We start from the raw sequence: 16,168 nt of genomic DNA, 5'->3' as shown, positions 1-16,168 counted from the left end.
CCCAGAGCTCGTTCTAATGATTGGCTCTGGGCTGTGTATCTTTTTCCATCAGTGGCTGGATGAAGCCTCTCTAATAACCATTTGGCTAGGCAACGATATATGAGCATTCACACAATATTGTTAGGCATCACTTCATCGACTTTTTGCTTTGTTTTGTTTGCTCCAACTGTATTTGTTTCTATTGTAGGTCTTTGAACCATCCAGCCTCTGTTTTCTGGCCCTTCAGGCACTGTCGAGAGTGGATTCACTCTCATGGCATGGATGTGAACCTGGACCAGTTATTGGTTGGCCACTCCCACAATCTCTGTCCACCGTTACTCCAGCACAACCCTTCATCAGGACAGACTGCAGGTTGAAGGTTATATGGCTGGGCTGGTGTTCCACTAAGGCTTCTGGAAGTCTTGCCTGGTAACAGTTCATGCTATGCATCTCATATTGCTAGGAGTTTTAACTGGGGCCCTCCTCACAGATTCCTGGGAGTTCCTCTTTCAGGGATCACATACTTCAATTTTGTCCCTCTATTCTTCCATTGCTTTGTACTTTATTTTTACTTTGTTTACTTTTATTTGTACTTTATTTTGTAATTATTTTTTCTTTGTATCTCATGTCAACTACTCTGTGTCAGTCCACTTCAACCATCAAAAATTCTGCTGTTTGCTTACTGTTCAGCTGATTCACATGAAGGGTTGGGTTGTAGTAAATCTGCTGGTGGTCCTCCCCAGCACATTCATTTCTTTTATTGCTTGCTTTTGCCAGAACATCATATTTAATCCCTCTCATAGTTTGATTTCTCAGCCTTGGCCGGTCATTTGTATTCATATGGCATCCATTTCCACCAACCAAGTCCTTCACACATTAATCACAGATATTTTGCATTCTTTGCTTATTTCTTATCTACGGTAAAATTTACATTGGTTCATGTAACTGTTTTTGTTCCATCAGGATATATTTTCCTTGCATTGGGAATGCTTTATGCATTTTTTAAATAAAAGCTGAACATGATGCAATAGAGAATAAAAGTGGAGTTGTACACTATATCATGATAATATCTGCTTCGTGGGTACAATGGATTTAATTCTGTGTTACTGAGGAAATAAAATGGCAATAAAATGATAAAGATAACTTTCAATTTCCTATTTATAAGTGAATCATTGTATTGCCTAATTTGGATATTTCACTATTTCTATTATTTTTAAGTACTTAATGTCCTGATTTCTCCTAGTTTCTTCTGAGCCATCAGAAGACAGAAGCAGAAGTCCTATTTAATAACCTTTCAAATTACATCTTCCACCTAAGTGGAACAAGTTAGAGCCTCCTATCAGAATACAGCACACATTGCTCATACATGGACTTGTCATCCTTGCAAATACCTCCAAGCATGCACTTACTTTATCCTTCTTATTTGGCAATAACAATATTTAGCTTGCTTCATATCATCTGTAGTGATTTTTTTATTCGGAGATACATTTAAGAATCTTTAAAATGAATCTGACAATGCTGATATGTGCTTTCTCTCTTGAAAGTTGCTGAGGTATGTAATTGGACTCACAGGAATGGAATTTTGCTAATTTATCTTGATATTCTCAGTAGCTCTCACTGTCTCTTCAATGGATGATAAAATAACTAGGAAAAATGTCTTTTAAATTGAGTAGAATATGAAATGACTACTATATGGCACTGTTTCAACAAATCTTATTCTAAAGACACAGATGAACATAGAACAGATTTTCTTTGAGTAGACGGCAGAGAGTGAACATGTATTGAAAAAGTATGTATGAAAAATATCCAAGTGCAAGCAAGAAGGAGTCACATCCAGGCAATAAAAGTCTTGTGTACATCTATTGAGAAAGTTAAAATCAATCTATAGTTTGAGAGGTATGAAACATAAATAGATGCTGTAAGATAAAAAGTCACACAAAATAAAGTAAAACAAACACTGAAGGAACACATATGGAGGGAGAGATAATTTTTTCCCCATTTGGAAAAGGTAGTTCTAGAGGAGATGATAAAAACAATTTTAAATTGAAAACAAAGCTTTAATAAAAACATTTAAGAATGCAGTTCAAAATTCATGGCAAGCAAAACTGTCACTTAAAAAACTAGTAAAAATGAAAGGCTTTGGCCGAGTATACTAAAGATTTCAATGTATTAAATGACAAAGGCAGCATACCAGACACCTCAGGGTTACAAAGCCTCAATGGCCCCTAGTAGAACATTTTCCCAATAATGCAATGTCTGAGGACTTTTGAGAGATGTCAACAGATCCTGTTTTGTAGTTTTCTTCAGGTGAAAAATACACATCCTCCATCATTGGGCTTGTTGCCAAGAAAGGCAGGCAGATCAGACTTTAACTGGGCTTCTGAGTTCTCTTCTGAACGAAGGCTCATCCTTGGCTTACTAAGTGCAAGCCTCATCACTCATCACTGGCATCTGTGAAAGGTCAATCCTGACAAATGAATTCACTCTCTGTTCCAGCCAGAACTTCCCTATGGATATTCCACCTTACCTCCCAGATACATTTACTTAGAAAAATATATAATTTTGACCACTTCCTCTGCTTTCTGTAGGTCAATCTTCTGTAGCACAAAACTCTTCTCAGGGACTTTCCCTAGATCCTTTTGAAAGATGTTTTTGCCTCCCAATCTCCCCTCCATGAAAAAAGGCCTTTATTTCTTTGTTTGCCTATTTCCAAGCTTGAAAATGTCCTCTTGTCCTGGAACTCAGAGAATCCTGTTTCTCTTCTAGGTAACATTGATCAAATGCTGATGGCATAATCTTGGAGAACAGCCTCCTTCCCACTCTTGGCATTATCCATTTTCCTGATGGCTTGAGCCCTCCTGGCCAACACACACACACACACTCTGCTCCCTCTAAAATGGCTGGACACCTCTGCAAGGATGAGAAGTGAGCTGAGTTCTTCTGAAGCTCTTTCCCACTGCAGCAGTGCTAAGTAGAACCACTCTTACTTGACAGCATTCAGCTTTGTTTCTCCATGACACTGGATGCCATGTCACTACTGTAATAGCCTCTCCCTCCCCAAATGCATAAAACACGAAACTTAGTCAGATATGGTGGCTCATATTTCCAATTCCGTCACAGCAGAGTCTGAGGGAACAGTGTGTAAAAAATTACCACAATATAGAAGGTTAGAATGATTCTATATGCAATAATGCGCAGTTTCTGAGATCACAATAGTTTGACAAACCTTTCAGTACAACCTACAGGGACAGTACATGTGTAGAAAAGGTGGGGCCAGCATGCATAGCCATAGCTGCCATCATTGTAATAGCCACAAGTCTGTAGCCATAGTCAGAACCAGAGCAAGCACCCAGGTCACCAACACTACTATGAAATGTCACCACAGAAATGACCTTAGTAATTCACTATATTAGGGCTTGAAGATTATGGTAATTAGTGAAGAAAATGTCCTAAGGATGAAAACTGCTCCAAACCAGAGTGTTTTTCTCTCATTTCCACTCAAAATGTGGGACCCATCAAACCACAATAGCTTCATTTGATTTAGAAATCAATATCTGGAGAAAATCAGGACCATTCATTAGTCCATGTTTTTGTTACTTAAGGGTAGTTTTAGCCATGCACAAAGTGAATGTCTTCTTTGAATTTGAATTATTTGATTGTTGCAAGTGTAGACTTCAGCATGGATAATTAAATCTTACTTTCAGAGCTAATGACTACAAATTTCTACATTTAAATGCAGTATTCAAATCCCTTGCAGCTTAGCTCTGGAGATGCCTAGGATTTTGATTAAACAACTGATATTTCTTCCAATTTAGCTAAAACAAAGTTTCAATCTTTGCCAATTATCATGTTTTGTTTCTTTTCAGTTTTCAATAAATTAACATAAAATCATGAAAATATTATGCATACTTCTCTAAGTTAGAAAAAAAGACCGAATTTATTCAGAAGAAACATGTTATCATTCTGTTGCGAGTTCTATTCGAGCACCTTCTATCTCCCTACAGGCTACCATGTCAAATTATGATGAATTGTACTCAAGAAATATTTTAACACAACCTAACTTCCTGTCCTCTACTTTCCATGAAGACTCTGTCCTATTCAGAAGGAGCAGCCCAGTGTTTGAGAAACTGCAGTTTGAATTTAAATTCCTATCCTGTGCTTCTAGGATCCTACTAAATGGTCTTACATTTCATAGATATAGAAAATATTTTCTCTGCATTATTTCTATAAAATATTCTAGAGTTCAGTCACTACTAACTGAATTTTTCTTGAATAACAGATGATTTGTCATGTCATACTTTATAATAAGAAATAAATTATAGGTTCCTGAAAGCCTACTGATTCATTGTAGTTGCAAGTGTGAATGTGTGTATACACTTGCATCACTTTGTGGTGTGTGTGTGTGTGTGTGTGTGTGTGTGTGTGTGTAGGAGCTAAATTACACACACAAGTTCAAAGTGAAAATAAGCTCAAACAATTTATTTAGTTTTAATATATCATTATTAGTTTTTATAAGAGGAAGATCTATATTCAATGTTATCCAAAAATAGAAGTTTTACATAGGAGAATATGTAAAGCCATAACTGTACCACAAATAGTGAAAATTCAAGAGAAAAGAGGAGAGACCACGGGGGTGTTTTAACTAATTTTAAAGTGTAAGAATAGGAAAGATGTAAGTAAATGGAGGACACAAAACCCTCTGGAGAGAATCCTGAAGATTAAATATGTTGTTTTATATCCCAGATGGCTTTTGGAGATATCCAGTTATGATGAAACATTCTATGACTCATCCAAGGTACTATTACTAGAGTGCACCATATTGGTTACTTTCCATTGCTATGACAAAGAGCCATGACCAACAGCAGTTTAAGGAATGAAGCATTTATTTTGACTTAGGGATCCAGAGGTTAGAAATCTATGATGGCTGGAAGGACATGACATGCTAGCAGAGCAAGAGGCAGGGCAATCACAGTTTATTACTACACAGGAAGAGGAGATACTGGGGAAAGGTGGGTTAAGCTATAAACCCTCAACGCCCCTTTCCAGTGACTTACTTCTTGCACCAAGGCTGCGCATCCTAAAGGTGCTATAACATCCTAAATCAACTCTACCAATGGGGACCAAGTGTTCTAATGTGAGCCTACTGGGGACATTTTTAATCAAATCTGTCATAAAGTTCCTCTTATTTTTGTTTAGCCATTTGGTCAACTAAGACTGGTTCTGTGTGACCTAGAACTCAGCACGTATATGAGGCAGGAAAGAATAACACCTTAACAGTATTATTGTTATCAATTCACCTTTTAATCATGTTAGCTTTGTTCCAGGGAGCCATAAACAGTAGTGTCTGTAACTGTCAGTTTACTTTTAATTTGGCTTGCTTTGGGCCAGTCTAAGGTCCTGTCACTGTCTTGTCTTCAACACTGTCACATGCTGTAAGCAGTTTGTGAGTTGCATCCCATACCGAGGATTATTTTCAGGTTAATTTTTACTTGTACTGGAGGGTTGGGTCTTGCAAATAAGCTACAGGCAGGTAAGGGATTTTCTATTAGAGTTTGCAACTTGCCTCCACTGACCACTGATCCTGTCATTTGTCTCAGAGGGAGTCATCATACTCACAATCACGTCTTTTCTGGTGCTTGTAAAGAAATGGGCAGGAAAAGGCCCTTTGTTTGCTCTTTTTCCTTCTTAGCAACCCAATCCCAACCATAAAAGACATTTTATTTTTGTCATTACTATTTGATATCAGGATAACCTGTGTATAACAATCTTTAAAAGAAGCCCATTTCTTTTAAGTCATTATAAGTCATTTCTACTCCTGTAAGTAACTCCTCACATGTATTTCTGTGAGTAAATTCTCACCCATGATTTTGCATATAACCCCTCACCCATTCTCCTGTGAGTAACCCTTCATCCATACTCCTGTAAATAAAACCCTAATAAAACTCATCATCCCTGGACTTTGGTGGGTCCCTATCTAGGGTGAGTAGATGTGTGTAGTGTCTCCCCAGGAAAAGTTTGCTCACACAAAATTTGTACAAATGGAGTTTAATTTCATCTCAGCGTCACCGTGAGTACATTAAAAGGCTTTCTGGCTGCAAATGTGTATTAATAAAATGAGTAATTTTAGTGTATCAACCATCAGTCAATGAAACTTGAAATCACCTGTATAACTCACATACTGCTGACGATACATGTATGAACCGCTAAAGGATACCACTGCCAAGTGAACCTGGAGCTTTGTGAACAATAACAAGTATTGTATGAAGCTTCCTAATGATTTGTTATCTTGCATTTTTTTTGATAATAGTTAACAAAGACATCCAAGTTAACTGAAACTAAATTATAGCATATAAGAACAAATATTAATTCCCTTTGTTTACCAAGCATAATCTCCTCAGTTTTAACATATCTGCATAATTCCATCATCTTCTTAGAGAGAATAGTATCTGGTTTCAAACAAAACAATCTATGAAAACTTTATTTTATGTAAAGCTGACAATTTGTGGTGGTCAGGTCATCCAGTCAGAAATAATCAAAAACCCTATGGCAAAGGGTTTCTGAAAGGAAAAAATAACCTTCATGTATCAAAATACTTCAATTTTGAATGTAAAAATGCTGTTTGAATATTATTAACATGTAAGTAATAATCACATGGAATTATAAATGTAAAGTCAATGTCTGCAGATGCTGTTTTGATTGGGATCTCATGGACAGTGCCAATATGAACTGAATGAACTTTTCACATTTTTACTAAAGCCTGTTTCCACTTCTCACATATAGTTACAGCAGTTGCATCTTTATTCATGGTTTCCTCACTTTCAAAGTTTGGAGTTACCAAGCATTTCCTGTCCTTGTGGCTGGTGGTGTCAGCTCTAAGTCAGTGTGACCTATGTTTTCTTAAAATTCAGTTATTTAAGTGACAATCCAATAAAGGACACAGAATAAGATTTGGGATGTTATGAAATGTCAAGAAAACTTTGATAATGGTTTGGGGAAGAAATTCAAACTTAAAAATATATTTTATTCTGTTATCGCTTTTCTTATATACATTTTGCAAATGTCCAATTGGAAGTGTTATTTGTCAATCATCTGTCACCCCTAACTGTACTAACCCTGACAACTAACAATGGGAATTGCACTTGACTCCTATCCATTTCCCTCAGTGTCAGCAAGCACCCTTTCCACCCGGAGTATACTTATTCTGCTCACCTCACTCCCTGTGCCTTTCTTTGACCAGTAAGTTCAAATCTCCATCTTTTTGTGTAAAGTTTAGGTGTTCGTTCAGAATTTCTGCCTACAGTCCTTAACTGTAAGTGTGCAAATTCACACAAACAGCTTTTATCTTTGCTGCTGACATCTGCACTTTGGCTTAGAAAATGACACAAGTAGGACAACTTCAACAGAGCATTGGCCTTAACCCATCTGCAGCCATGAATGTGCTCTGGCAGATATCTTACACACTAGAGCCACATTCAGACCCTGTTTTTGCTGCTTGGAAAACAAGCTAGATAATATGTCATTTTAGCTGAGGGGTACCATCTTTTATTTCAAACTTTTATTAAGTAAATTGGTTCTTTTTAGAATTTCATGCAAATAGATATAGATATAGATATAGATATAGATTGCATTTTCTTTATCTAGCACCAAAATAAATACCAAGGTACATATGTATCAAAATTAATAGAATTATTTATACCATTGTCTTTCTCTATGCAACTAGAAAAGTAGATGCCATTTGGTAGAATCACTTTTCTCTAGGTAAATATTCAATATGTATAGTGGTGGGCTGCATAAAGACCCAGCAATCTTGTTCATATACTCAATAAAGTAAGGTCCCTTGCAAGTCAGTGGATCACTGTATGAATACTTGTTAGTGAATTGTTAGAACTCGAAACTGTGTATGGCATAAATGTGAATACTTTCTATATGAACACCTACTTCCTTTGTTAGTCAAAGCACCCCACTAATGAGAAACAACAATCACTGAGTTTGATGCCATTTGTAAATTTATTATGAGTGAAATTAATACTTTGGGGTCACTTCCTAAAATTAGAGTTTCAAAGTTGCATGCAGATATTGTTTATTTGAATTTAATTCAGTTTCCTTTCCTAAGGAAGAAGCTAAGCATAAAATAGCTGTTGCCCAATTCTCTTGTTTCATAAGTATATAGATTGAGCAGCATACATGGGTGGCATCCTGGTGATGTCCATACAGTAACCATATCTAAAGAGCAGACATGCTGAAATATTACCTTTTATTAGACACTGAATTCAAATGATAGAACATGAGAACAATAGTTATGTAGATGAAGGGCTCAGGCATTCGTCGGAATTAATGATGGCTAAGCATATTTTTGTTTTTCAGAATACCAAAGAGAGAGAGAGAGAGAGAGAGAGCACTAAACATTTATGACATGAAAAGATGGAACTACTGGACAAGGTTATATAAGCTCAGACTTAAAACAGTATACTCACAATGGAAGAAACGATTCACAAAGAAATACTTTATGCAATATGACAAAGTTTGGAATGAAATGTCTAATGAGAAAAAGATCAATGAAACAATAGAACAATGCTCACAATAGACGTTTATTGAGGTAGCATGCTGAGAAATATCACTAAAAGAACAAAGGGGAAATCTTCAGGACAGTAGGGTAATAGGAGCCATCGATTCTGGATGAGATTAGGGGATTACTGCAGACAGCATGTTTTTAGTAAAATCCTGAGAACCCGTATCTGCTATAGAAAGAGGGACGGAAGCAGCCATAGCCACCATAGCCCCCAAGGCCATAGCGGGAACCATAGCCATAGCCACCATAGCCCCCAAGGCCATAGCGGGAACCATAGCCATAGCCACCATAACCCCCAAGGCCATAGCTGGAACCATAGCCATAGCCCAGGCCACCAAAGCCACCAAGGCCATAGCCAAGGCCACCATAGTAGTTGCTGGAGTAGTAGCTCATTGTGTCTGAGATTTAGGACTTGGTGTGCAGTTGAAGGTGAGTTTCTGGAGAATGAACGTCACCTTTAGTGCTTGGGCTTTTATAGTGTTCTGGGGAAGGTGTGGCAGGCCACAACAAAGGAATGGCCTTCTCTTTGAAAATACACCTTTGCTGAAAAACAATACCATCAAGCCACATTCCACATGTTAGAGATCCTCCCAAACTAAATGATGGCATTTTCCCTTTGAACTGAGTTTTATTTTTACCCTCAAAATTAGGCTCTTTTACTGAACATCCTGTCAGATCGTACTCTTACTGTTTGCACTTCTGTGTTGGATATCAAGCTCCTTTAGTTCAGAAACCCTGGACTGTTACCATTGCTATGTTATCTCCATCTTACCTCTGATTGCAGTCTTCTTAAAAATGGCCTCCTTCTTGAATTAACAAATAAATAACCATAAAGAAATGCAGTTAGTTTAAAATCATGGAAAAGTAGAATTTCAGGCAGGGCCTGAGAGTAGCACTAGGCTTTTTTTTTTCTAGTAAGTTTGCATGCTTAATGTGTTAATTTTTAAAAACTTTTTATTTAGATTTTTATACAATATATATTGATTATATTCTTCTTCCACTCCCTCCAGACCCTCCCCACTTTTTAAAAAATAAAAAGAAGGAACAAAAAAAACAAACTAACCAAAGGAACAAAGACAAAGGAAGAAAGCAATATTTATTATAGATGCAGCTACAGTCTAGGGCATATATTCAAAGGGCTCTACATCTTACTACAGAGATACTTGCTTATCTATATCTATGCTACACTATTAGTGACAGTGAGAAATTGGAAACAGTCAAGATGTCCATCATTTTTTATGACAAAATTATACACACCTTGTCAGCAAACATGGTAACAAATAAAAACTCAGTTTTCAAGTGTCTTTATACAATGATTTATATGATACAGCCATTCTTGGGTGAGTTCTCTCTAATTGGTCTGTTAGTTTTATTCCATCTTACTTCTGACTTGGTCTTCGCTTTGATATGTCTCATCCCTGCTCTCTATAAAGCCTCCTTTCCCCTTTCTAGTATATGAATATCATCCCCAAACTGTTACACTTTTAAATCCACCCTGACACCTGCAGAATTAGAGTCATGTTGTCTACTGTTTTCCACTAGTCAGACGATCTGGCGGATAAACAAGAAATGGAGCTGCAGTCATATTCTTGTGACATATTTTAGAAGCAGCAACATATTCACTGGATATTAAAAGTTCTTTGCAAAAAATGTCAAATTAATATTTTAGAAGAGCCGCATAAGAAAAAGTATACAAAGCAACTTTCCACACTGAAGAGTTTTAAAATAGATCACCATTATTAAGACTAACATTAATTACAATAATCATAGTAACGTAAAGGCCCTGTTGCAGACCTTAGGACAGAAAGATGACTGATGGTGAGGGAAGCTTGGATAGCTTCCTGTCCTACAATGGTGTGAAAACATGCAGACCTCTCACGGTCCCCTCACATTCAAGAATCTTGCTTCTTAACCCTCTCACCAACTGAATAAATGCATAGACTATAATTCATGGCCCACCCTGGTCATAATCCACTATAACACCCGGCCATACTTCTTCCAGCTCTCATGTTCGGCTCATTCAGCACATGAATTGTCTCCATTTGATTTTAATAATGAACTAGAGCTCTGTAATTAGCTCATACCCTGTATTTTCACTTCATAAAATTATTTGCTGCCATCTCAATGCAGTTTGTGTTACACCCTCAGAATTCACTTACTGCCTATTCCAAACATTGCGTTAGTCACAGATATTTACTAGACATTTCTGTGGCAAGTATCATGATTTTTTCAGTATCATTTTATTGTTTTCCAATGACTTCTTTCTTTTTAATTAATTAATTTTTTTAAATTGAACTATACATTTTCCCCAGTCCCCCCTCCTGCCCTCTCCCCATCCATTTACTCAGGAAATCTTGTCTTTTTCCCCTGCCTAGGTGGGTCCCAATAATTTTCTTTAAGCATATTTTATCTCCATGTAACTGTTTATCATGGTTCATATTACATATTAAAATACTGTTATTTTTAAATATTTTATCTTTGAAATGTTCAATTTCATCATCACCTCCTTTCATCTTCCCATAGTCTCCCCACCCTGATCTCCTTGCAACTTCATGTCCTCCAGTTTTCTGTTGTTTATAACCCTAAGACTCCAATTAGTGTGGTATTATGTGTAGTGCTCGTGCAATAAGAATAAGCCACCCGCTACCAGCCATGATCCAAAGGAGAGTGACTCTTTCTCCTTCTGCACTGCACTTTCTCCTGTGCCAAGGGTGGAAACCGAGGCTCCTGCCCCATACTTGAACCATGGGTGCGGTGAGTTGATGAGTGCAAAAGCCATGCCATGTCCAGACATAAGCATCCCACTGCTCTTCTCCTTATTTTCCAGATCCTAATGCCAGTAAGCACACCCTTTGGTGGTGTCCCTGAGGCTTGCATGGGAAGACGGTAGTATATATGATTCCGTTGTTGCTGAGCACTCACAGTTACATACACTTGGCACTTTGACTATTATGAATCCCTGCATTAAGCATTTCCCACTCAGAAAAGAAACACTTTTCACCAAAGTGGAGACCAATGTGCATATAGGGCTATACACATAAATGTTCAGAAGGTAGTTTGACAGCATGAGTATTTAGTGTAAAGTTTATTGTTTAACTAGATCTATACACTGTTCAGTATGGCAATTCAAAATTAGCCCAGAAACATGGCTGTTTTTACCCTGGGGCATAATGGTTTCTGTTTTGTTTTACATAACAACACACACACACACACACACACACACACACACACATGCTACCTTTTCTTTTGCTATGTCATTCTCTAGTTTGTTTACTTCAAGGCAATGACAATAGAATGTTGAGAACAGACCTATACTTCAAAAAGAAACCCGAAAAATTACAATAAGAATTTAAACAAATTAGAAAAAAAAGCATAGCAAAAAGGAGTGCAAATACATTCTAATGGAAATAAGAAATTATTATTTACCAAATAAAGAAGCTATTATAGTTTACAGTCAGTTTTGGATCACTTTCAACACAGACACAAAAGACCTTAACATACTCAGTAAAAATACATTTTTTATATAGGAGCTATTTAGTTTTTATTTTCCATTTTCTGTAATCCTTCATTAAAATAAAGTCTCAAAAACATAATAACTTTTCTATTAATTTTGGTACCATTTGTTTTTAAATTTATATATGGTAATTATACATACTTATAATATGCCCATATTATTCAATGTATGCATACAATGTGCGATAATTAAATCAATGTGACTAGTTTTTCTTACCTCAATCATCAGCTGTCTCGTTGTGGTGAGAAGCTTCTACTTCCTTAAAAAAATATGTGAAAACAAAGTTAAACTTGATAAACAATAAACTTTAGTTTCCCAGTTTATCTGTTAACATCTGAAATCACTGCTTGTGTCTAAGTGAATATTGTTTGGGATCTAACCTTGCCTTCTCTATCACACCACCCCACTACTCTTCCTTAAGGCACAGATTTCTTTAAAGTGCTTAAAAGAAAATAATTGAAAGCCAAACAAAACAGTGCTGCAAAAACCCTGATACACAACAAAGTTTTCCCCAGTGAAACTCTGTGCCCGAGCCTGGCACAGAGAAGAGAAATGAGTACTTAGTGAAGACTCTATCTAGGAATTTCATGCAAGCTGATCATATGAGGGCTACATCTTGGGGAATGTAAGCCGCATTGTATTTTCAAGGCAAATGGCCAGAAAATGTTGTTGCTACTATTACCTTAAAAAAACAAGTAATTGTTATGCCTCTGAGTGTGATTTTAATGAGTTTGACTTCATATAATTTGCCTCTCTATCTGTCCAGCGATTGTCAAATGAATACACCTTGTGTACTCACTGCTAGTGTGTTTTCCTGTAGCTACATTATGCTGTAATTTCTGCTTCAATATCAATTACAGATACCAAAGTCAGTTCTGTTTTTCCTTTGCATAACTAATTATTGCACTTAAATTCAGAGTGAATGTATCTGTTTTACTTGCATTCTCCCACTGGACCAAATCCTGATGGAAACAATCTAAGCAGGAGGCATTTTATTTAGTTCAAAGTTTCACAAAGTTCAATCCATGGTCACTTGCTTCTGTATTTCTGGACCCGTTGAAAAAACAACACTGGGAGAGTAGGAGGGGGTGCTGGAGGAACGTTTTCATGGTGCACTTCATATTGATAAAAGGCAATAGAGATGAAAGTCAAGGAAGATGTAACCCCTAGGGACACTCCTGCCCATGGAGTTCATATAAGCTCTACTCATTGCCTTGCATCAGCTCTGAGCAATGGCACCAGATGATGAACCTGTTAAGTAACTAATTAGTTCATGACTTTGAGCCTTCTGTTAGTATTCAGGCATCTGTACTGGGCTGTCCTTTCGGTTCTGACAGGATACGCCCCCAGCTGCAGCCACTAAGAGCACCACTTGTGCATATTCACTGTGATCCCTTTTAAAAGTCCCTGCCCACATCCCATCCTTCTCTCTCTCTCTTTCTCTCCCTCTCTCTGTTGCCCTCTCTCTCCTTCTTTTCTCTCTCTCCTCTCCTTTCCTCTCTCCTGCTACTTCTGTCCCTCAAGGCTTGTCTCCCCCCTCCTCTTTCCCCTTTTATGATCCCTTTCTCTAATTAAAAAACAAAACTGCTTGAACCCTGTCCCATGATATCTTTCTCTTTCGTGCTGCTTTTCTTAAACTACAACACCTTCATCACCTGACTTTCTTTGGAAATAGTTCTTCATGTGAAGAAGTAAGTTTCTCTAATCTAATCGTGTCTTAATTCAATAAAGTCACCAAGGTTAACCAAAATCATGCTAAATGAAAACAAAATAAAACAAAGCATCTCCACTAGGATCAGAAATAACATGGAGTTCCCAGTCTTTCCAACCTACTTGACACAGTATTTGAAGTTTGTGCTAGAGAAATAGGGCAATAGATTGAGATAACATATATACAAAAAGGAAAAGAAGTCAACATGTAATACCATGAAATTTTATAGTGAAAATCATACCATAAGCCAGGAATGGTGAAATACAACTGCAAGCGTAATACCAGAATGGTAGAGGTAGTATGATCATGAGCTATGTCTATCCTCAGCTATATAAAAAGCTGGGACTAGCCTGAGCTATGTCATATTCTGTCTCAAAACTAAATTAAACTCAATAAATGAATGAGTAATTCAACACGGTGACATATGTTATTTAAAAGCAATGAGAAGATTCCAGAACAGAATCTGTGTCTTGGTGAGCAGTCTAAGATTGGAAGGAACTATCAAAAAGAATTCTGCAAACTCATCTCAAGATTAAAATGAGGACCAAATAGCAATGTTACATTTATCTTGGGGGAAAAAAGTGTAGGAATTTTGACTGAAGAATCAATTCTCTATTCTTAGTGTAAAAAGAAAAGGTGCCTAGAAGGAAAATGGTGCCTATTCAAATAATGATGGATAAGAAAGCAAAGGTCATAGTCAATCCTCCCCCTCATTTATAAAATATGGTCATGCGTGGTGCACAGGAAGGAGCAGGGGCCACCATCAGTCATTGAACACCCTGCCATCATTTCATCAGGACACTCAACACACTAGAGCAATAACACATAAACCACTCTGTCCTGTGAAACTCATAAAATAACCCTGTGTGTATTCAAATATATTCCAATATCTTCCATTATCTCATAAACTAGTATCATGGTATATGTTTCCATTAATTTCTAAATAGACAAAGTGTTAAAACACTTTATGAAATAAGAATGTCTGAATATAGCAATACAATGATCTCTTGGATTTAAACCTAAAGCAACACATGAGAATATATCTCATGAAACAGAGTTACTAGGTGAAAGTCTATTATTTGTTTTGAAATGCATCATTTATGGCCATTAACAACATAAATATTTATGAGGTAAAATGTCATGTTCCGATTAACATATACAATGAATAGTGATCAAATTGGGACAAGTATTGCTTTTATCATAAAGTTTTATTTTCTTCTTGTACTGAAATATATGATTATTTTAAAAATATGTTGCAATGAAGCATATCACTCATGTATGTCAAAATTATGCATAAAATTTTATTTGGATATAGAAACATAAGCAAAAGCAATATTTAGAATGTTCATAAAGGAATTTATTGGAATAGCATGCCTAGAAACAACTGAAAAATATAGATCTTCATGCCCACAGCACAGCAGGGTGAGGAGAGTCAACTTTTGTGATCAATTCTGGAAGAAACACCCCTTCACAGATGGCCAAGCTTTCAGTAAAATCCTGAGAACTGGTATCTGCCATAGAAAGAGGGACGGAAGAAGCCATAGCCACCATAGCCTCCAAGGCCATAGCTGGAACCATAGCCATAGCCACCATAGCCCCCAAGGCCATAGCTGGAACCATAGCCATAGCCCAGGCCACCAAAGCCACCAAGGCCATAGCCAAGGCCACCATAGTAGTTGCCGTAGTAGTAGTTCATTGTGTCTGAGACTTAGGACTTGGTGTGCTGTTGTAGGTGAGTTTCTGGAGAATAAAGGCCACTCTCTGCTCCTGGACTTTATAGTGTTCCTGTGAGGTGTGGCAAACCACAACAAAGAGTGCACTCTCTTTGAAAGTATGTCTTTGGAGAAACACAGTATTTCTTTATCATGCCTCCCTTACTAAAGGTGTTTCCAAAGATACATAGAATGTTCAATTTTGTGTTTAAATATTTTTAATTTTTATTGTACTTTGACAATTATTCAAATTTCATACATCTCTATAATTAAAATGTAATTATCAATCTTTCTTGAAATTGTTGGAGAATATAATTAAAGCAGATATGTTTGGGTATTGTTTCAGCATCCCTGATCTTTTTTTTCACATGCTACAAATATCCTCATCATCTTTTATTGTTCTAAAGTTTAACCCACATTAAATACCATGTTTTCTTTTGTTTTCCCAAACTTTGTAAACAACATTAATGCAAGAAATGAAGTCAGAATTTCATTACAAAATAGTGGAAATAATATTCCTTATCTTCATTTCATGTGTGTGTGTGTGTGTGTGTGTGTGTGTGTGTGTGTGTGTACACTAACTTTTCATATTTTATTTAAAATACAAAATATTTGATATAATATAACCAATAATGTTTATTATTAATCTTTGTGATGCTGCAGCCATCAGGATTCCTTACCAA

General features: G+C 36.7%; 1 protein-coding gene across 1 annotated transcript; it reads right to left on the bottom strand.

The window, feature by feature from the left end:
* Positions 1-15,259: 15,259 nt before the first annotated feature.
* Positions 15,260-15,469, bottom strand: LOC113835368 (keratin-associated protein 19-9b-like). Its single transcript, XM_027413233.1, has one exon. It carries the CDS (start codon positions 15,467-15,469, stop codon positions 15,260-15,262), a length of 210 nt encoding a protein of 69 aa, XP_027269034.1.
* Between the last annotated feature and the right edge of the window lie 699 nt (positions 15,470-16,168).

This window comes from Cricetulus griseus, chromosome 4, assembly GCF_003668045.3.
Source record: "Cricetulus griseus strain 17A/GY chromosome 4, alternate assembly CriGri-PICRH-1.0, whole genome shotgun sequence".
Lineage (NCBI taxonomy): Eukaryota > Metazoa > Chordata > Mammalia > Rodentia > Cricetidae > Cricetulus > Cricetulus griseus.
Note: the sequence above shows the minus strand (reverse complement) of the source record. Positions and strands in the feature narration are given on the sequence as shown.